General features: G+C 34.9%; 1 protein-coding gene across 6 annotated transcripts; it reads left to right on the forward strand.

Moving 5' to 3' along the window:
* Positions 1-3797: 3797 nt before the first annotated feature.
* On the forward strand, positions 3798-23375 carry LOC110024469. Of its 6 annotated transcripts, none has more exons than XM_020724454.1 (15): positions 3798-4039; positions 5701-5843; positions 5917-6109; positions 6199-6333; positions 7922-8026; positions 15070-15153; positions 21437-21552; positions 21631-21732; positions 21809-21922; positions 22281-22337; positions 22440-22506; positions 22582-22635; positions 22711-22785; positions 22872-22907; positions 23072-23375. In XM_020724454.1, the coding sequence occupies exons 3-15, from the start codon at positions 5981-5983 to the stop codon at positions 23183-23185; spliced, it is 1188 nt and encodes a 395-aa protein (XP_020580113.1). In that variant the 5' UTR covers positions 3798-4039; positions 5701-5843; positions 5917-5980; the 3' UTR covers positions 23186-23375. The 6 variants fall into 6 exon arrangements, with proteins under 6 accessions (XP_020580113.1, XP_020580112.1, XP_020580111.1 ...); XM_020724453.1 differs by having other exon boundaries at positions 5943-6109; XM_020724452.1 differs by having other exon boundaries at positions 5959-6109.
* The last annotated feature ends 624 nt before the right edge of the window (positions 23376-23999 follow it).

Genomic DNA, 23999 nt, shown 5'->3' on the forward strand with positions numbered 1-23999 from the left:
GCTCGTTAACTTATCGAACAAAATTAACGAGCCGAACACGAGCTTTTTAACGAGCCAAACACGAGCTGTTAGTGAACAACGAGCCGTTCTGACAGCCTTAATTGTACATTAAATTGAAATTTGATATGATGGTTTTAAAAATCTATTTAAGCGAAATTACAAAGCATGTTGCACACAAGGTATAAATATTATTGTTAGCCTTCGCATTGCCCATTTCTTTTACATGTTTATCCAAAAGGGTGTTCTTATTAGTTACAACTTGATTCTACTTCCATGACATATCAATTTTTAGTTTTCATGCTTGGTTTCTTTATTGAGATGGATTTGGCTACAAAGAAAAAAATGGTCTTGAGGTAATCCACAAGCTCGTTTATATTTCGAGCTCAAAAAGTGTACTCGTTTTTATGCCCTGATGTTAACCTCTATGTACATAATGTGAAGACTTCCTTACTATGTTCTCAAGTACCTAAAAGAGGAATAGGTAATGGTGAATGCTATTGTCCCATCAATAGGAAAAATTGATAAAACTAAGCTTAGTAGGTGCTAGTTAAGTTTTATATTTCAAAAAATATATTTTAAATATATTCTAAATTTTATTTGATTTAAAAACACATCTCCTTCAATCCTAACTATCTTTTGTTATATTGCTGGTCTTGTCGCTAATCCCGTGTGACACTAAATCAAAAGGTTGACACTCCCTTCTCTTTCGAAAGTCATGATAATGTGTAAAGCCCATATTCTCCCCTCCAAACATTTTGGGGGGAACCAATTTAGATGAGAAGGCATCATGACACTTCTAAATCTTCAACAATAAAAAAGTTGATGTCAATTACATTTTAATATTAAAATATTTTACCACAGAACACCCAGATTGTCTCAAATAATGAAGAGTGATCTTGATCTCAAAGAATTATTTTTGAATTTTGGTCTTTTTAAATACATCTCATATTTCTTATAGAACCTCATAGTATTGTTAGCTATGCCATGCTTTAGGATGAAAGAAATTTGCTACATCCCAATATCTTGTTGATATTAAAATATTTTGAAACAAAATGCTCACCTTATTTTAGTCATAAAAAGTTGCCTTGATGTGAAAGATTTACAATCTATTTCTCTTTTGAATCAGGTCTCTTTTAATATATCTCATATTTTGTGTGATTTTTCACTTTCATATCAAACATGTGCCTCAACAACAAAAAAAGGCTCAAGCTCTTCTACTCTTATACCATATTATAAGAAAAAATCTTAGTTCCTCGTAATATTTTATACAAACAAAGGAAATATAAGCATTAAAAAAGAATATTAGACATAAAAATACCCAATTCATTCCAACTTTCTAATTTTATTTGATCAACTTAAATAACGATGAACAACAAAGACAGTAGCAGACACTACAGGAGATGTTGTAGTTAGCATCAAATATTTGCGTCGGATTTTTCTGACTTAAATGTTAGTATCAATTTGCAGCCGTTAATCGGCGAATAATATATTTTGATATTTTTGTGGAGGATTTTACGTCCTCTTTGCGTCCAAAAAATTCAACGAAAAAAAAAAACACTGAAAAAGGTGAAAGTGTGTTTGGAGTTACGACGAAAATTGAATCGAATTTGCGTCCAACTAAGTGACATTCTGATTTTGAGCAAAATTGAATGCACTTTTCAATAAAAGGCTCTCTTCATTACGGAGTGCTATCAAAAGAACATTCAGTGTATGAAAAAAGAACAGTCATTCTTTAAGATATGTCGACGCGATCTTTCAAAAAATAGGTGAAGATAATTATTGCAACAATAACACTTCATTGTTTTATATGGAGACATCCATCTCAAGAGGATATCAATTTTAAGGTCTTAGATGAAGATTCTGTCTGCAAGCATGGGTAAGCATTCCAATTTCAGATTGGACATTTATTGCTTGATGATAAATTTGGTATGACTGAGCACAACACTTCTAAGGGAGAAGACTTGCGAGAGATTATACACTTAAAGGAAGAGATTACTGATGTTTTGATGAACACATCAATTGTATTTATATAGCATCACCTACTAATTCCTATTTCAGCTATACGTTAAATTATGGATATATATTTTTTAATTCTTTTTAGCAATTTGTATTGTAGCTTTGATGCGTTTTAGCTACTTTTTATTTTTTATAGTAAAACTGTTTCACTTTTTTTAATATTTTGTGGCAAATATCTACTTTCTTTGTCAATTGAAGCCATAGTTTATTATAATAACAAAAAACATGACTTCACGAGCATCAAGTATTTCGAGAGTTTTATTTTGCTAACGTGGCATGCAGTGTGTTGATTACCAATCAAGAACGAAAGACAACTGTAAAAGGAGATTTTACTGTTGTTCCAAAAACATGGTACCCGAGAATTGAAATTATTTTCGTTGGATTGATGACATGGATGACTTCACGATGGATAGCGATCGAGCCAGGAGAGATGCTACTATGGAGAGAAGATTATTCCAAAAACTTGATCATCATGACATGAAACGAACGTCATTCTAGGCTTGCTGCTTATTTTGGTTGTCATAGTTAGTGTAGTTACATGCATGAATGACTATCCATTTTTTTGCATGTTAATGTACTTTGCAATGGAGTTAAGTTTTTTGTGTAGCAGGACATCTTTCTGTTATTCTATTGTAATTATGCTGAAGACTACAATAATTATATTTATAAGAGCAAAACAACCTGTCTCATTAGAAATAACTACAACACAATAGATCTCCCAAATATACTTAGGTTTCTCCATCAGCAGCTTCCTGACAGCTTCTAAGAAATTGATTCTCCGGCTGCCTCTAGAAAAAACAGCAACTACCCCAAATGCACCCTAATATGTTAATACATTGGAATTGGTTGGTAGCTATGTAAATCTCGTAAAAAGTCATCAAGTTCATAAAAATATATTTATCTTACCATAACGTGGTATTAGAATTAGTGTAGAATGATGGAAGTCATCAAGTTTATAAAAATATATTTATCTTACCATTAAAAAATGCACCCTTATTCTTAGGTTAATGTTTATTGAGTTTTACCTTTTGATTAAATTTAATTTTAAATCAAAACATTTTTATATCATTGAGTTGAATAGTTTACTACTTCTAATTTACTTTTAAATTTTAATAAAATATTTTTGAAAGATTTACATACATACCACTTAAATTTTATTTATTTACATATCTAATATCTAAACGTCAATTTCTACATAAATCACCTTATTCATATATCAAAAATTATGTTTCACTCCTTAAAGTTAAAATGATAGTTTTTTTTAAGTAATATAAATATAATATGTAAGTTTTAGATGTTAGATATATAAATGCATGAGACATGTGTGGTATATATATAAATGCCCATTAATTTTTTTTGAACAATGGTTGTCATAAAATTGACATTTTTATAAATTAAAAGGTTAAAAAAATTAAATTTATGTTTCGTCACATCTAGGACTGTCAAAAGAGCTCGTTGTTCGCAGACAGCTGGTGTTCGGTTCGTTCGTTAAGTAAACGAGCCGAACACGAACAACTCTTTGTTCGCTTCTGTTCGACTCATTTTAGCTCGTAATAAAAAAAAAATATATAATTATTTATATAATAATATATTACATATATTATTTATATAATAATATATCTTTTATATTTATTTGATTCAGATTTAAATCCAGCGTTTTATATTTATTTTTTTATTTTTTTAATTTAATTTTAAGAAATCAGTTTCGAGTCAAATACGAACACAAATAATTTGAAAGGAGCGTTACAGCCCTCAGCCAGAACCAGGCGTTAGCTGTTTGGCTCTTTTATTAATTGTACTTTTCTGTTGACCTAGTAGCTTAGGTTCGTGTGAATTCTTCTGCTTTCCTATTTCGTCACCCAAATGGTGGTTTCGAGTTGGAAGTTGGATCAATGGGAAATTCAACGTGATAAGTGTAATTCTATAAATTCGGAAGAGGATGACCACATGGAAGTTGAACCAGAGGACCATCCTCTTCTCCATATTTTGGTCGGGGAGAATCGGTGTATTAGGGTTTCTACAGGTGCGTTGGCCCTCTCTCTGTCTCTCTCTCTCTCAATCATTAGTCCGGCTTTTGATAAGATGTTTTCCATCCTTGGGTGTTTGATAGTATCAAATGTTTGCTGAGGTGATCTGGAGGTGGAATTTGGTGATAATTTGGGGATTTATTGAAAATAAATAAATGGATTCAAGTTGAAGTCGGGAGACATTTCACGCAATTAGTCTAATGAATTAGATTTAATTAGAAGATAAAGTGGATAAAGTAATCGGAGGAAGTAGGGTAATTGGATGCTCTTAAATTTATGATTAATTTTGGAAGCTTGGCTTTTTAGCTGATATCCCTGACTGATGTCCCTGATTATTTGTAGGTTTTTAATGATTTTTAGAGTGAGTTTGGCACAATTGCTTGTGGGTTTATTTAGTAAAATCGATTTATTTTTCTTTTTTTAGCAATCATTTTTTGGCTTTTTAGTGTTTCTATTTATTATAATTTGTATGATCAATGATGATTTTCATTTCAAGGAGAGATGTAAGGCTTTAGATACTATCTCAGTTTTTTATTTTTATTTATTATTTATTATTATTATTATTATTGCCATTCTATAAAACGGGGCTAACTACCAATGGAAGCACTAGTTTTGATTTGTTGTAGTAGGATTTCATTTTAAACATGATCTTATTGAAGTCTTTTACGACTTAAATTTGATTTTGATACAATTATAAATTCTTATCATAAACAAAAAAAAATGCATCAGTACATGTTATGGATATTACTATAAACATCAAAATATCCTTTTGCTAATTTCTTAAAGCGATAAAGGAATGTCTTATAATTTATTTCATGGAACAAGTGGTGCATGCCATTATAATCATTGGATGGTCATTCTGAATGAATGATCAAGATGAAAGTATAAATAGATAAGTAATGAAGACAATGATCTAAAGAACTTGATCATTCATTGAAGGTGGTCGAGCATATCTTAGAAAGTTCTATTCAAAATTATCATCATGTTACAAGGCAAATGTTTCCATAAAAAAACTTAAATTAATTTTATTTGAAAGGTGGTTTAGTGGCTTATTATATAATACTTTGATATCATAATTCAAAATTTTACGGAAAATGAAACGAAGTCTTTCCATATTGAATTGGTTATTGTGGGAAAAAATGATTCCTAAATGCTATTTAAGATGGGTTTGTGTATGGAAATTTAAATTACTTGGTGAATAAATTTAGTCATTTTTAAATTTAATTACCATTTATGAGAAAAAAGATACCTATAATGGTTTATAATTATTAAGGGTCTGTTTGGGGCAACTGCTGTTGTTTGAAGAAATAGCTGTGAAGTTGCTGCAGAATAATAAATTATTTTTCAAAAAGCTGCAGTGACTATTATAAATTTATTTTATTTTCAAAAAGTCAAACTGCAGTTTTCTGGCAGCCATCACACTTTAACAGCTCATGTTAAAAAAAACAGCTTTTTACCACAGAAATTTTTAAAAGTAGCAAGAAAACAGTTTCCCAAAAAGAAATGTGGTGGCGGTCTGAAAAACAAAGCAGAGAGAATGATGTATGAAACAGATCCTAAATACTTATCTTCTTGGCATTGCAATTGACCAATCGGTTCAGTTCCTTCAATGAGTTTTGTTTCTCATACTCTATTTAACGTAGTTATTCTTTTTCAGGTCTTTTTATAGGTATTTTGTTGCGTTAACTTTCATGATTATCATATTCATTTGCTGAAAGCTATTACATCTGAACTTCCCGAACAATGGCAAGTTTTCTTGTGTGGAAGGATTTATAGGCATCTTGGAGCACTTGGACTCAGGTTTATATTCTACAGATCGTCTAAACTCTTGCATCATTTTGTCTATTATAGAATTTTATCTTCTTTTTTTAAGGAACTGTGCGTTTCCATTTACTGAAGGGATTGTGTAACGCAGCAGATTACTTGATAAACCAAATATGAGTATGAAACTCGTAATACGCGCATTGATCACAAATGAGAGCATGAGACTCATAATAAGCACAGTGATTGGAGTTATGCTTGGCCTCTTTATCGGAATGTCATCCCCGACAGTGATCATAACCAATGTAATGATCATAATTCTCTTATTTTGATTATTATTATTATTTTTTATCATAGTGCATGATGATATTGTTGATTTATTTTGGATTGCTAGCTTCAGTTTTCTTCTAGCTTTCTTTCGTACATCGAAGACAAGGATTCAGGCATCACAACTCATGGCTTGCTGAACCATGCTGGAACATCTGTAACTAAAACCAATTTGCCGTTGAATTCAAATGGCCCCGCAAAGGTATTTTTCTTTCTTAAAAGATGATTTTTTTTTTGTCCTTACTCTTTTGTTTATTCACCTTGCTGGAACATCTGTAAACTAAAAACAATTCGATGTTGAATTCAAATGGCACCCTAAACCCAGAAAGATGAAGATGCTACGCCTTCTTTTTAGTTGGGATTGGATTCATCCTAATATGCTTACTTATGGTTCAATATTTTTTTTATGTGCTAGCTTGGTATTATTGACTAGTCATAGGATTGACCTTTTGGGGGCGCAACAATTTTGAACTGTGTTGCAGCTACCCTATTTGGGAGGTATCACCAGATTGGATGAGCACTAGCTAAGTGGTTCCAAAATTTTATGGTTTATTAATAATCATTTGCTGGAATGGAGATAAGGGGATTCTGCTGGGTTTTGATGCCTCTTTGGCTAGCCTGGCAAAGGCATCTGCTTTACCATTGAGTATGCATGATATTTTGTTCATTGTCAAATCAGGAATGTGCTCAAGCAAAGCCATGGCTCGCCTATAATAGGACAAAATATCAGACGAGATCTTTATAATTTTCCATTACTTGCTGATCACATGCCAATAATCATCATATATTGTGATTCTCTTTATATTTGTTGAATGACAATTTTTAGCCCCAAAATTAAGGCTTTTTATATTGTTTTGCATGACTCTATTAAGCTATAATAATAACAAAGAATAACATACTAAACAGACATAAAAATAAGGCCTCTATTGAGTGAATAAGAAAAAATATAGATGGTATTAGTGAGTATGTTGTATTCATTTATTTTAGATTCAAGCTTTAAATTGCTTAGGGACCATATGGGATCACTTTTTTTTTGATGTAAAATTAAAATATGTTCGATATATATATATATATATATCACTTGAGGCGATTTATTTTGTGGCTTAACTGGGCCTGTGGTCTGTGGTCAGAGTCTTTATTGCTCTAACTAGAGACATTGTCAAATTTAGCATGAAGAAGGCCAGCTTGAAGCTTTTCATGTGGATGACAGGGCTATGATTTATCATCTGCTAACTGAAACCTGAATCCAGTTAGCTGATTTAATCAAAATCATGATTTTTATGGGAACAAAGATTGGAAATACCTGCCCCTCTTGCGGGCATCACGATTTTGGTTGACATAATTTTGGAGCAATTGATCCATCTCCATTAGAGAAGCAATGAATTATTTTCTATAAAGAAACACAACCTTGCCTAGAAGTCCATAATATGGGCCAATTTTGAATAAATGGTGTGTCCTGATGGTATGTCTTGCCAGTTAACATGAAATTTTATTTAAGTGCATTCATTCACAAAATTTCAATGTTATATAGATATGCTAGCACATTTTGTAAGTCACTGAGACTTCATATATATTTATTCTAGTTTTACAGTCTACTGCACTTTTTCTGACGCATTATTTGTTTGGATTTTCTTAACTGCGGTTCATTACAACTTTACTTGTTTGATCCTCAGTTTGCATTAATTTACTAATCTTGTTTGCTTGTCTTGACAAAACTTATTAGATAAATTTGGTTTTCATATTTCTTATTACTGAATGGTTATATATTTGAAAAATCATGATTTTTATAGATTTATGTTCCTTCAAATCCTAAAGGGGCAGAAAGACTACCACCTGGGATTCTTGCACGTGAATCAGATTTTTATCTACGTCGATTGTGGGGTAGTCCAAGTGAGGTATATTGTGTTATCATCATACAATGTGGTTTGATTATCTTATTACATACCTGTTCATTGTTTTGTATGTGCATATAATATAAATTGCATGTTCATTATTGGTTATATAATCATCAAATTGAATTTTTTGTAATTTTTATTTGATACTATGACCTTTCAACTTCTTGTTCTAGGTGAAACAAGTGAAAATTATATGTTTGCTATTTAACCTTTCTATATTGCTGCTCTAAACGGTTTTGTTCTTAATATTGCCGGAAAATTCCGGTCATCCAAATATGCTGAATTTAACTGCTTGAAATTCATCTAACCGGTTCTAAGGTGGATTTGATTATAATTCTTAATATAACCACTGCCAAATGTTTATAACATAAGAATGCCATCCAAATCTGCTAGATCTAGTTTAATATTTTTTTGCAGCTGTCTCATATACGAAGACACATCAACAGTGGTTGTATACTTGGTTGTTGCTAATCGTAGAAATAAAAAAATATGGGAAGAGAAATAAAAAGAAGTTATATTAATTAAAATTAAATTAATTGAATTAAAATTTTTTGTTTTCCCGCCTGTTGGAGCCTGCTCTAGTGGGATAACCACTTCCACTATTCTCTTCGGTTAAAAAAATACAAATCAAGGTATCACAGCATTTCGTACTGTTTCGGTTTTCCCCTTCGATCTCTGCTTGAAACAGTATCAGAGCAAAGTCCTTTAGTTCTGCTATCCCTCTCTTAAGATCCACTTCTCATGGTTCTCCCTCTCCACTATCATAAGTATTATCTTCTCCGCCTCATTCTTCTTTACCCGTTGCGCAACATAAGGCACTATTACCCTATTTCATTCGCACAGTTTTGTCTTCTACGTCCAAGTCGCACGTAGAAAAAAAAGAAGTATATAACACAATCCTTTTCTCTATTCAAACCCAAGCTGATCTGAATTTGCCTTGCACAGTGTTGTAATTTTTCCCTATCAAAGATTCATAGTCTAACGCCCCAACGCAATCTCTTCCCTATTCATGCAAGAAGTCCTAGCCGACCGAACACATCCCTGCCACGTCTCCTCTGTCGTCTGTCTCACGCACGACAATCGAATTCCAAAATTCTCGAAGCCTCTTCAAGTGAGCCTTACTCCCTCACCTCTGCACCCAAGCTGCCGCCACCTTCTGCTTCCTAACTGCACAAAACCTTCGCTCATCGCCCAAGGAAATCCTCCGCTCGGTTGCCCTCTGTCTGAGCCTTCTCCCTCTGTCGTCACAAAGTCGATTTAATTCCCCTATGCAGAGGCCGAATCTCGTTTTTCTTGCACTGAAACCCACTAAAACCTACAATTTCCTTCTGCGATAGTCTTTGCGCTTAAGCTGCTCTCCCCGTGCAATCCTTTCTATATTTAATGGAACCTGATATAAAACCTCAGCTCGGCTTGCTCCTCCTTGTTGGCAAACCCAATCCCTTCTACCTAAAGCCCATTGCTGAACCCATCTATTTGTTATTTTAATTCGAGCCTGATGTCACGCTCCGCCATCTTTAAGAAATTGACAAGACAATCATGAGATGGAAGATTCTAGAAAAGACCAGATGGATAAGAGCAATCTATGTAATTCTAAAAGATTTCACCTCATTCTAGAGAATGTTAGAAATAAAAGCTACTAGGATAACTTAAGAATAACCTAGAAAGATCTAGGACTATGTATGTATATAAGAGAATGGTGTAGAACTATCTTGAAACTATACTATTCTAATGTAATCTAGAATGTTCTATTAAGTTTGGAGAGGACTATAAATATGAGTCCCCCCTCTCATTTGGATCCATCCAACAACCATACAAGGTTCCAAGCATTCAAGTATTGTAATCACTCTTTTTTAGTGAAGTGTCTCCTTTCTCCAATATTTCTCTCTATTTTTTTTTCCAAGAGTGTTGTGTGCTTACAAGCCCTAGCGTTGTGAAACCTCTAATGTCTGACAAGGATGCTCTATTCAACTTTATGGATGAACTCCAACAGTGGGTGAAAACTGAGCTTAGGAGACGTGGAGCACTAGATCTTGTTACTATCATCACCATTGTTGAAAGCTTTGTTGACCATACAAAGGAGTCTACAAAGCCAAGGGAAAGGAAGAGTAACTATGTCAAAAGTGGGGGAGACAAGGACCAACACAAGAAAGAGACCCGTCATGAATCGATCCCATCCAAGGCAAAAGATAAGGGGAAGTCTAGCAACAATAACAAAACTAAACCACACAAAAAATGCTTTCTTTGTGGAGGACCTCATTGGGCAAGAGATTGACTTCAGAAGAAGACCCCGAACTCTCTCGTTGCAAGCCATCAAGTGGAAGAAGGAAGCGATATGACAGCACAAGAAACAATGCAACTGCTCAAGGTGGTGCACTCCTCTCCAAAAACCCCGACAAAAGGATTTCTCTTTGTGGAGGTGATTATAGGTAGGATATCTACTAAAGCAATGATAGATATAAGAGCTTCTTACAACTTCATCTCTATTGAAGAAGCAAAGAGGATGGGTATATAGGCAACTGGAGGAGGGGGCTCCATCAAAGCAGTAAACTCGGCGGCTAGGCTAATCCATGGAGTGGCCAAAGGAGTGAAGACCCGTCTCGGAGATTGGTCAGGTACACTAAATTTCTCCATCATTCCAATGGATGATTTCAAGGTAATCCTTAGTTTAGAATACTTAGATCAAGTGAAAGTGTTCCTAATACCATTTGCCAATAGCATGTGCATCACGGAGGGTAGCCAGACTTGCCTAGTACCAACAACAAGGACTAATAAGCAAGAAGTCAAAATGTTATTGACCATTCAATTCAAGAAGGGCATCGAGAGTAGGAGAGCTACTTGGCTGTTCTTCATGACTCTGATGAAGAATTGAAGCCCCAAGAAGACATGCCAAGGGAAAATGGTGGCAGTACTCGAGGAGTTTAAAGATGTTTCACTAAAAGAACTACCACCAAGAAGGGAGAAAGATCACAAGATCAGGATGGAGCCAAGGACTGAGTTGCCAGCCATGAAGCCTTACTGTATGACACCCCTCCCCCATACAACCAAAGAAAAATCCAAGTTTGTCAAGTCTGTGAGCAAGTAAAGGGAGCTGGTCCTAGTGTCACTACGTTAGACTACAAGAAGAACTACAAAATGGGCATACAAGAAAAAACTGGCGGTGCCAAGAGGAAGCCGCAATGAGGGCATTTCGAACTTAAGTGAGGGAGGGTGTCACCCTCCATCATCTTTAACAAAATGGCAAGTGAAAGATTCTAGAAAAGACCAGATGGACGAGAACAATCCAAGTAATTCTAGACGATTCCACCTCATTTTAAAGAATGTTGAAAAGAAAAACTCCAAGGATAAAGTAAAAATAACCTAGAAAAATCTAGGACTATGTATGTATATAAGAGAATGGTGTAAAACTATCTAGAAACTATACTATTCTAATGTAATCTAGAATATTCTCTTAGGTTTGGAGGGGACTATAAATAGGAGTGCCCACCCTCCATTTGGAACCATCCAACAATCATCCAAGTTTCCAAGCATTTAACTGTTGTAATCACTCATTCTTAGTGAAGTGTCTTTTTTCTCTAATACTTCTCCTTATTCTTCTTCCAAGAGTGTTATGTCTTTACATGCTCTAGTATTGTGAGGGTTAGACTGATTTAGTGCCAAGAAGGAGCACTAAAGCCGTACCAAGCCGAATGTTAGTTCGTGACACCGAATCTTGAATCCTTTGTTTGCTAGCTTAACCAAGCCAAGTATTTATTGGATTTGTTTATGTTTTGTTTATTGTTTATTTTACTTTGATGTCGTGTGTTGTAAAAAAAAACAGAGAGAGAAACATACATGTATTTTATTTTTATTGCTGTCGTCATCATTGTTGCCGACAATATTAAGGTTCGACAGCTATAATTGGGGCAATGGGACAAAAATTTTTGAAAAACTCCATTCAAGAGCAAAGTAACCGTTATGTGGGAAAATTACGAACTCATTTATGAGAGTTCTTTTAAAATTAGGGTTTTTTGCAGGTACAATATCGGGACAGTTGGGAAATTTTTTTTCCCAAACCTCCATTCGAGAGCAAAGTACCCGTAAGGCAGGGAAAAATGCGAAATCATATCGAGAATTATTTTTAAAATCAGGGGGCTCTTTGTTTGCTATCTAATCCTTCCTATAGGTAAACTGAAGGCTTGTCGCATCTCTTGAGATCGCGGGTTAAATGTTCTTTTTGCTTCCCGTTGCATCTTGTGAGACCCCAGGATGAAAACTCTGTTTTGCTCTCCGACTGCAGTGTCTTACGGGACTGATCGATGATTCTTCTAAGATAGCTAAGAAGGTTGACACTAATTGGGGTTGATGCTGGGGGGTTACTGAATTTTCGGGTGATTTGAACTTGTAATCAACTTCATATATTTAAAATTTTGAGCTTATAATATAAAATAATATATGACTCATTTTGAATTTTAAAATGACTTGTAAACTCGAGTTTTTAAAATTTAGGCTCTTAGGGTTTTAAAGTATCAGGGACTCGAGCTTTTAAATATTTAGGCTCTTAAGGTTACAAAAATTTTAAAGTTTCGGGCTTTTGAAACATAAACTTTCAGGTCTTAAAAATATTAAAAAAATCATACTCTAAAATTTAAGCTCAAAAGACTTAAAAATATTCCGAATTCGAGCTATTTAGACTTAGGCTCCTAGGGGTGAATCATGATTCAAGTATGAAGTTTTCTTAAAAGTTGAAATAAAAAACTGCCATTGAATTCACAATACTCTTGCTAGCGAACGGAAGACAATAATGGCTAAAGGTCTTCAAAGTTTATATAAACTTCATGTTAATTCCTAAGTCAAATATAATAATTTGGAATATATGAAAATATTTTGAGACTCAGTTTGTATTCTCTCAAATTGTGTATGCTTTAAGAGAAGCGTATAGATAAGAATCAGATACATGATTTTAAAATCTCTTGTTCAAAATTGCAAATCATAGCTACGGGTTAAAAGTTACACAAGCCTTTAAAGTCTAAAAATTCTTTAAGCTATTCAAATATATAGATTAAACGCTCGCATGTGCTCCAAACAAAGTATAGAATGTTCAAATACGAGGTTCGAGAATGTTGTGTGGGCTAATCGAGCCGCTTTGTCTATACAGTAGATTTGTAAGTCTCATCCTATTAGTTTGATCCTCTTCGCAAGGATTAGAGTTGACGGTCTAGTAAGCCACAATAAATGTCCAAATCCTGAAATACGAGTATATAAGTTCAAATCACCAAGTTAGTCTGATTCTCCTTCTTATAAGGACAGGAGTCGACAGAACTTATATTTTGAGAAGCTTGAACTGACAAAATTATTTGTCCCTTCATATATAAAAGTTTAAAATATTTAATACATCAATATGACCTAGTTGTTAGAATATTTCAACCGGAGGGGTTAATCTTTTAAATCAAGGCTTTCAAAATAAACAAATAAAATATCCAAGCTAAAAATCAATCACTAAAGATTTAAAGCAAATCTCATTCACCCTCCTCGACGGTTTGTCGATGGTGACAAACTTCTGATTGACTTTAGCTCACAGAGAGCAAAGATCATATCATATGTATCAAATATATTCACAATCAAAGTAATTGCATGCTAGTAAGGATGTGACCAGAGTCCCCTGTCTGTGTGATTCTGCCATAAAATGACACCACAAAGTAGCGATTACGACCAGAGCTCTCTGATCGAATGGTTGTCGCCAAATTACACAATTATATTACAGCACAACTGCAACCCGTATGTTTCTCTTCGACTTTCTACCATTTGAATTGTGAATCATAAAAATACAATTGATTGACATAAAGGCTTTTGTTAACTAATACCGACTTAAATATATCCCCTTAGATAAACATCCACCCCAGATCTATAAGGATTTCTTGAACGATGGAACTCATGGCTGCTGACAAGAATTTTTCTGTCAAGTTGGGTCGACTAACTCCTCTGACTAAATGTTGCGTTTCGTTTTCATTCTCCCAAAATCCGCTTTAAACTCCAAGTGATGGATTTTACAATTTAAAATATTATATGTTTGCTACTATTATATGTTAAATTTTCAATTCTTAATGACAAGCCTTAATTGAAAGTGCTCTTTCGTTATCAGGAGAGGTAATTAATCATAGCGGCTTGCGCCTGTGGGAAACCTTGAATCCTAGATCAAATAGCCATCGCTAAATGAGGGTGAAATCTCTGGGTAGTGTTCTATCTACAATCCAATCTATCTTCTGAAAATTCGACCCTCTAAAGCTCGCTCTCTCAAAAAAAAAATAAATAAATAAACGCGGAGAGTTGTTATGAGGAGCTGTCGAATTTTAGGAGCCAGCCCACAGTTGTTTCATTTACATCATTTGGTGGGAGATTTAGAGCCATAAATCCTGGTAATGAACAGTGGGAAAACAAATGATATCATGATTCCAAATAAATTCTGGACGATTCAATTGCACTATTGGGTTATCTGAAAGGCATTCCTTCGAATGAGTAATTCTCAGATGTGAAATTCGTCAGGAATATTGTTTCAACCTTAAAATATATTGCTTATAACAATGTTAATTTGAAATATCACTAATTGAAGGCAAACATGACCTGTTTATTCGTTTCAAAATTGCAAATTGACTGTAAAGATCATTTAATAGAAAAGTGTCAAAATGATCCTCTGGTTCTTTGTAGAGGATCATTTTAGTCCCAGAATTTATAGAAATATCAATTTAATCCCCGAACTCTTTATATATGGGCTGAAAAGTCCCAATGGAGAACTATTTTAGTCCCACTTAAAATAATTTAATGGCTAATTTTACATTTAAATAAACTCTGTGATTATAATGACCCAAAATAAATACTTGATGGACCATATTGACATTTTACTCGATCATTTGTTGTTGCTGCTGAGCAAAAGAGGACAGAAACTTTGCAGTGAACTGCTTTTTATGAGCATATCAATGTCAGGTGTATGGTTTTACTTGAAATGAATTTTAGTTATTTTATTCTCTTTAGATTGCGATAGAAAGTTTCGTCAACTATTGTTGCAGGATCTACGAATACAGCAGAAGTACCTAGTAGCATTCGCAGTCGGACTTGGTCAAAAGGAGAATATTGATGCAGCGGTGAAAAAGGTTATTAAGATTATTTGTGTAGCACTTTATAAAATTTTGCAATTCTGAGCTCTATTCTCAGACAAATGGTTGATAGTTATAGTTGATTTATGTTTATAACTAGAATTTTGATTCTATTGATTTTTTTCAAGGTTTTCATTGATGATTGATTCAAGTTGGTGTGCCAACATGCAAACTTGATTAATATTTTCTTAGTTCACATGTTAAAGCCATAATTGGTAAAAACCAGTGTAAAGTTGTGTATATTTGTTCTTTTGTAAAATAGATGCAAATAGTGGAAACCTATCTTACTTAGATTATCAAGTATTTAATCTCTAATTAACTAATCCTAAACTCATTACCTTGCAATACTTTTATCATTTTGTTCTATTCTTTTGCTTGCTTTTAAAGAGAGTAAACTTATCATATGTATACCAATTGAAATTAGATGCTTATGTGACTCACTTATCATATATTTTTTTAAAAGCATCTCCATAACTAATATAAATAAATTTAGACATTTTTTCCATCCTTGATGTACTAGATAAAAAATTTTGTGAGTACTCCTTAAGTACTTCACAAGTATTACTAGTCTTAAGCATGGTCACTTGTAGGTTTTTAGAACTCGGAAGGATGATATTATTGCTATGGAAAGGGGGTATAAATACATGATGTAATGATTCTAAAATAGGAAAATATTATACCCAAATATCTACCTAATAACTACTTAATGATAAATGGAAAATCATAAACTAGGAAATGCAATAAATAGGAAATAACCAATAAGGAAATTAAATAATTTCTAACAATAAACTAAAGAATTCTAACACTTCCTTTCCAGTTGAAGCATAAATGTTAATCATGTTCAACTTGAATTTTAAATCGTCAAACAACGGTCGAGAAATATTCTTTGTGAGAATATATATGAATAGACTTGTGGATGAGACAAAAGGAACACAAATTTCCCCTGAATCAAGTTTCTCCTTGATAAAGTGACGGTTAATCTCCATATGCTTGATATGATCATGTAGGACCAAATTATAAGCAATGTTGATTGTGGTTTTATTCTCATAAAACAGCTGAAAAAAATGGAGATCAACATACTTAACTCGCGGAGCATGATGCGCAACCAGAAAGCTTCACATACCCCCTAGGGACATAGAACGAAACTTGGCTTCATCACTGCTTTGGGCAACCGCATATAGTTTTTCACTTTTCCACGTGACAAGGATTTCCTATACAAAGATGCAATAACCCATGGTAGCTCGTCAATCATGGACAAACCCGTCCCAATCGACCTCCCCTATAATTTGCAATATAGCGAGAGGTTTGACAATAAAACAACAAACCTGAGCCCAGTGTGTTTTTTAGGTAGTGGAGGATTCAATGTACAATGGTGAGATGGTACTCGTAGGGATCATGCATGAATTGACTAACAATAACAATGACGTGACAAATGTCCGGGCATTTATAGGCTAGGTAAATGAGTTTTTTCACTAGGCGCTGATAGTGTGGCCTGTTCATCGAAACAACATTTGGACAATCTGCCAAATTTTCACTGGGATCCATCAAAACAGCTACCGGTTTGCAAAGAAGTAGTTTTCTCTCATTTAATAAATCTCTCACATATTTGTATTGGGAAAGGCTAATGCCCTGAGAGGACCAAGCTACTTCCATACTTAGGAAATATTGGAGAGAACCCAATTGACAATGTAAAAGCATAATTGGAAATGCAGTAGATGGAATAACTAGAATTATGGGATTGTGCCTGCATCATCAATGCGATTGTTTTTTTTAAGAAGTGGAACTTGACTACCCGCTTAACAGTCCTAATCATCCTCCTAAATAATGATCCCGAAAGACACAAACATCAAGAGAAAAATGAACACAACACAATCAAGGTCAATGTCAACTTCCTGGCTGATAAGATGTTATAATTAAGTAAGGTACGTGTAACACAGATTCCAGAGTCAGCTCAGTTGTAGTACAATTGACCCTTTACCCGCAATAGAATTACAGGTGTCGTCGACAATTTTAATATTGTCTCGTCCGGAGCATGAAGAATATGTCAAAAAGAATTGAGAGCACCTGGTCATGTGGTATGTGACACTTGAATCAGTAATCTACAGACTAGAAAAAGAAAAACTAGTGAGTGTCATAAAAATGCTATCTTGAAAAACAAGAAGGCCGACAGGGCAGAGCAAAACTGACTAGATCCAAGTAGTTTAATTAGGTGTTCCATCTGACTCTTGATGGAGCTGGTTATTCGGGGATGGTTCGAGTGGGGCTTGGCTGAACTGTTGTGGATTTTGAGATCACAGCGAGACCTTTAACGATGGAAGATTTGGTTGAAAACTTGTTTGTCGGCTTCTCATGGAGCTTACAACAGTTTTCACGGGTATGGTAGGGTTTGTAATAAAAATCACATATGAAATCGGCTGAATTAATGACAATGTAGCAGTGTGTGGAGCACTATTAGAGACCAAGGCTGAAGAATCAACTGAATTAGTGGAGTTGCTAAGCATGACGAATCTCTGGTTTTCCTCGTGGTGGACCTCAATGAATAATGTGCATGTTGAAGGAAGAGGATCACGATCAAGTACGACCACATACTTCGTCGAGATCCTTATTTAGGCCTGCCAGAAATTGGAACACGCGATCCTTTTCTAGATTTTTTTGAAAGAGTGAAATATCCTCAGGAGAGTCTCGCGTGTAGTCATATAGTAGAGTCACATTCCATCCATAAGGTAACTAAGTCGTTGTAGTATTGTGTCACTGTATTCGATCCCTGTTTTGCATCGCACATCTTATTAGAAACATCAATATAGTTGTCCAGAATTCTCTGTGTCCTAGTAGGTATCTCGAATGGCAGTCCAGAGGGCACTAGCAACGGAGAAAATTGGTGCGAACGACCAATCGAGGTTTCCATAGAATCAATCAGTCATGACAGCACTATGAAATCCTCTATTTTCCATGTTGCATATGTTGGGTTGGTCTTCAGAGATTCACGAATCATACCTGTGAGAGGGCCAAAATTACCCCAACCTTCGAAGAACAATGTAAGAGCTTGAGACCATTGGAGGAAATTTAAGCCGTTAAGTTTTTGAGTGGTAATCAGGAAATTCATGGACTTGTCTTGCCCTCTAGTCTACGAAGGGATTGAGGAAGGTGTCGATTAAAGCTCAGTAGTGGAGGAATCTGCCATGATTCTGACGAAGCCAAAGGGGTGTGGTTTGGGTGCCGCGACATAGACATGGACGGTCCCTTATGCAACTGACAGCAAAGTAGGATGGGAAGATTCCAGCTAGCAAGAGGGAGGTCCAACTGCGGGAGGGCCTGCAGGGGAGAAATCTTTCTACAGGAGGGAGTTCTGACAGTCCTGAAAGGTGATCTCGCCAACGGGGAAGATTCCAGCTAGCAAGAGGGAGGTCCAACTGTGGGAGGGCCTGCAGGGGAGAGATCTTTCTACAGGAGGGAGTTCTGACAGTCTTGAAAGGTGATCTCGCCAACACTCGCCAACGGGAGGGAGGTCCAACTATGGGACAACCAGTAGGGAAGGGATCTGACGACTGAAAAAATGCAAGAGAAGGTCTGCAAGTTCGTTCCAGCGGCTGGTGTAAGATCCGTGACTCTGATACCATGAAGGTTTTGAAAATGGAGTGGGATGATATTATTACTATTGAAAAGGGTATAAATACAAGATACAATGGTTCTACAATAGGAAAAATATAATACGCAAATCTCTACCTAATAACTACTCAATGATAAATGAAACTAAGAGGCCATTTGGTTGAGTGAATTATTGGTGTATTGTAAATCTTTTGCAGAGATTTGAGAAAATTGTGTTTGGTATAAAAATTTACAAATACAATGCAATGTTTGAATGACTTTCAAGTTTACACCATAGTTAATTTTAGCTGAATTTAGAATTCAACTGATTTGGCCGTATTTGTTACATCATTCATGTAAAATGTTATAGACAAGTCCGTCGCACGCCTGCTGCCCGCCCACTGTTGCCGCTCTTAGCTGCCCTCTGCCATCACTGCTCACTGCCACTAGCCGCCGGTGGCAACACCTCCGCCACCACCACCACGCGCTGGTCGCTGGCGTCACCTCTACAGCCTACAACCTCCCTCCTCCTATGTCTTTTCCACAGCCTATGTCTGCTGCTCGCCGTCACCAGCCAATATTGCCGCCCCCCGCCACCTACCACCTGCCGTCGACCGTCGTTGTTCGATGCTTGCTACCATTTGCCTAAGTAAATACATTATTTTCAATCTACTTCAAACCAAATAAAAAATTATAAAGTTTTATACATAATCTTTTACATTGCATTTCATTTTTAGTAGACCAAACAGCCCCTAAATAATTGCTAACATCACTTAAAGTGCTTTTATAATTGCAAAATAATAATGTCCAAATGAAACCAAGTATAACTTTTCCCCTTACATTTATATCTTGTATTCCTTATATATGATGAATATTCTCATAACTATCCTTTACCTACTGGTTTTAAATTAAAATAGTCCATTTACTTATTTGAGTTCTTTTTTTTTTTGGGCCTAACTTCTAATTCAATTTGGGGAGCACAGGCGCTAACACCCTTCACAGTATCTTCATTGATAATTAACTAGAAACAATCAACTTAACAACTTTATTTATCTTAGTAATTTTATTTGTATTCTTTATCTCCAGTTATCCTTTTTCTTAAATCCTATCATTAACCTTCCCAATCCTTTTTCTTAAATCCTATCATTAACTTTCCCAATCAACAACAAATTAAAACATTTATTAATTTTGTTTGATCAATCCTTTTCATTTTTATTTCCTGCAAATATGAAGTATTCACTATTCTACTTGTCATCAACAAATTGTCATTTGGCACAAATCTCGAGGCTATTAGCATGAATTCCAGAATATTTTCTGAGTAAGAAAAATTTAGACTAAAAGTAAAAATCATCGAACTCCAATTTTAGCAAATTTATAGTCAAACTGATTGACTCGACGAGACAATCCCAATAACACAAAAATTGGCTCAATTCAAGTCAAATTAAACTCGCATCAAGCCATTAAATCACTTTTAGAAGTTTTAGATGGCTAATTAGAGTTCAAATGAATTTCAAATCTGACAAGTTTATAGTGAAATCGAGCGTTTTCACATAACGAGCCTAACACACCCAAGATCACTCAATTTTAACATCATTAAGACACTTAAATATTCTCAAAAAATTGTTCGATTGGTAGAATTTCTTCGGGTCTTCCGATGAAGTGGTATAAATTCCTTTTTTATTTGCAAGGATGACACTTTCGGACTGTATAAATAGAACCCTACCCACTTCATAAAAGAGTAGTTCGACCTTGAACTAGAGGAAGGAAGAGCTAAATTGGAGTCGGTAAGAAGGAAATGAATTTGGGCGCCATTACGGATCGAAGACCCTGCAAATGATTTCACTCTTGCAATCTCTGACCATTATTGACTGCTGCTCTCCAGCCACTGTTGACTACCGTCGTCCGCCACGTACTCGTTTCAATGAAGCCCCTCGTGGATTCATGATGTACGCTGCGAAAATAGTAGCACACTTTGCGAAGTTAGACCAATGTTGCAAAGTCATGAGATGCCCTACATAGAAGTGGATCATCTTGAACAGTGTGCAATGACGCATCTCAAAGACGGTGCACCGAAGTCCCGACAACTACTCCCAATTGCAACTGCACACGACTGTTGTACAATAAATCATTTTGCATACAATCATTGAACTTCCATGAACTATATAAATCTTTCACGTCTGTGAAACAATGGGCTGAACATGCACTCATCAACTTATAAGAGATCGTTTTGACTGAGTTAGGTTCTATTATATTTTTCCCTTTTTTGGGGTTTCCACGTAAAAATTCTAATGTCTCTACCTGCCACTTCAGTTACTTGTGTGTGTGATGAACTTTCATTCAATATTTTGATGTTAAATAATTACTCTAGTGCTAAGAATCTTCTAGCACGCAGCACTACTCATTTTTCTACTCATTGTGTACACAAATTTTCTATCTTGTCAAAAATTCACTAAGTTTTCTATTGGAAATCTAATATTAGTTTTAGAATTAATCAATCTTAGTCAAGTGTTCAAATTTATCAAATTTATATGTTGCGACATTTTATGTGATCTGCAGCATTTTACTTGTTTTTGGTAGCATGTTTACCTTCCCGGAAACTTAACCTGAATGCACAAATTAAGCATTTACCAGGCACTGTTTTTTTGTTTAATATTTTCTCTGTTTTTCTAACTGCTCGTGATACTTACTGGTGCAGTTCTCTGAAAATTTTACCATCGTATTATTTCATTATGACGGACGGACTAGCGAATGGGACGAATTTGAGTGGTCAAAACGAGCAATCCATGTAAGTGCAAAGAAGCAAACTAAATGGTAAGTCACGAACATGCAGATCTATTTCTACCTTTGTTATGGTTACAATGTTTCTAACTATAGTTAATCTAAATAAAGGTGGTTTGCTAAACGGTTTTTGCACCCTGACATAGTTGCCTGTTATGAATACATTTTTATCTGGGATGAAGATCTAGGAGTAGAGCATTTTAATGCTGAGGAGTAAGTTTTTTACCATTTATGCACATAAATGATTTCTAGTTAATGAGTTTGGAAAAATTAATGGTATATTTTCTAGGTACATTAAGCTGGTCAGGAAATATGGCTTGGAAATCTCACAACCTGGTTTGGATCCAAACAGTGGGTTCGCATGGCAAATGACTAGAAGGATGAGTGATCGTGAAGTTCACAAGTGAGTGCTTGATTACATTAAATAAATGGGGCATTCACATACAAAAGTCCCAATTATTATGTATTTACACATCAAACACCTGAACATTTATATTTACATGTATTCCACTCAAATCTTTATCATCAAATAAAAAATAGGACCAACACTATTTTCTTAAAATTGAAATACATCTTTCCATATATAGGTTTATGACACCAACGTTTTATAAATGTAATATCACATAAAAATTGCGTGGTATTTATGTAAATTTTCCTAAATAAAAATGCCTTCAATTTTCTACCTGGTTGCTTTCATTTTCAGCAAAAGTTCTACACATCTTTATATATATAACAATCTTATAAAATTTGACTGTGAACAGGGAAACAGAGGAGAGACCTGGTTGGTGCACTGATCCCCACCTCCCTCCATGTGCTGCGTATGATTCATACGTTTCTTGTTATCATTAGTTTGGAGCTATTGCAAATTTGAATTTTTTACTCCCGCCTTTCTTTTTTATGATTTCTCAACTTAATTTCAGATTTGTTGAGATAATGGCGCCTGTCTTCTCACGAAATGCATGGAGATGTGCATGGCATATGATTCAGGTGAGACGATGAACAAATTTCTGAAATGGCGCAAACAAAGTTCAGATTTATATTTCTGTCCTTTTGATGTTGTAGAATGATCTGGTTCATGGATGGGGCCTTGATCTTGCGCTGAGAAAATGTGTGGAGGTACCTATTCATTATATGCATTGAATAATCATATTCAGTTATTAAAATCTAAATTTTCTGCTTACCATGAACCAGCCTGCACATGAGAAAATAGGAGTTGTAGATTCTCAATGGATTGTTCATCAAGTTGTTCCTTCACTTGGTAATCAGGTAAAGTGAACTTTTATGTAATGCGTATAAATTTTGTAACTATAAATTAAGCTGATTGTATGACTTATCTTTACGGTATTCATCAGGGAAAGGCAGAAAATGGAAATGCTCCATGGGTTGGGGTATGGAACTACAAATTCATTAATCTCCCATTCTTGTATTTCAGTTTATTAACCCTGGTTTTCGTCAACCGGAGTCATCATTCCTGTCATTTTCATGTTATAAAGAATAGTGACTATTGTTTTGTAAAAGAAAATTCATTCTTCATGAATATACGTGGTGGCAGGTGAGAGAGAGGTGCCGAAACGAGTGGGGGATCTTTCAAACTCGATTAGCCGACGCTGAGAAGTCGTATTACATAAAGATGGGGATTAATCCCCCAAATGATACACATGCCTAGATTATATGAGTATATTTTCATAGATTAATGCCCTCCCTCACCTTGTGGTCCCATTCCAAATATGAGCATATTGTTGGTTCCATAGTTCAAATATGGAGTTAGACCACAAACAATTTTGTGTGGGTTTGGGTTATTTCATTGTGTTGAGTAATTTTGATATAAGTAATCTGATTGGTAATTTTGTTTTATTTGGGGAGCTCATCATAGTATCTCGCAGATTTGATCAAAATATTTGTCGCAATGGGCTGCTCTTATTTCATATTTTTCACTGCATGACACTAATTTTGAGCCAAAGAATTGCTTTCATGGTCCAGCTGGCAGGTACAGATCTTAGACTTCAAATTCTAATGCATAAACGATTTGATCAAAATATTTGTCGCAATGGGCTGCTCTAATTTCATATTTTTCACTGCATGACGCTAATTTTGAGCCAAAGAATTGCTTTCATGGTCCAACTGGCAGTTACAGATCTTAGACTTCAAATTCTAATGCATAAATTCTATTCCTCTTAAAGCAATGCTGTGCTATAATTTTAATTTATGTGCAAATGCTATGCATTAATGGCATAAATTATAGTCTATGATGTTTAATTATGATTAATGATAGTACTTGCTTGTGATTATGTAAAGATCAATGATCTTTCTTGCTTAAGATTACGTGTAAGTGATATCTTGCTTTTGATGGATCTATAATGGTGGCTAACCAAAAACGATTCTAGGGTTGTATTTGGCCGCATCCCGGATTTATGTTAAATAGGATTTTGTAAATCCGATTTGGATTTATCAAATTGTTGATGGAGAAGCGTGCTCAATGG

This window comes from Phalaenopsis equestris, unplaced genomic scaffold, assembly GCF_001263595.1.
Source record: "Phalaenopsis equestris unplaced genomic scaffold, ASM126359v1 Scaffold000257, whole genome shotgun sequence".
NCBI lineage: Eukaryota > Viridiplantae > Streptophyta > Magnoliopsida > Asparagales > Orchidaceae > Phalaenopsis > Phalaenopsis equestris.

Excerpts from the sequence above, each read along its gene's own strand:
- LOC110024469 (XM_020724454.1), top strand. The coding sequence starts at position 5,981 with ATGAGTATGAAACTCGTAATACGCGCATTGATCACAAATGAGAGCATG. Across the intron at positions 6,334-7,921 it reads ATTCAAATGGCCCCGCAAAG|ATTTATGTTCCTTCAAATCC; the intron begins GTATTTTTCTTT and ends TGATTTTTATAG. Across the intron at positions 15,154-21,436 it reads TTGATGCAGCGGTGAAAAAG|TTCTCTGAAAATTTTACCAT; the intron begins GTTATTAAGATT and ends TTACTGGTGCAG.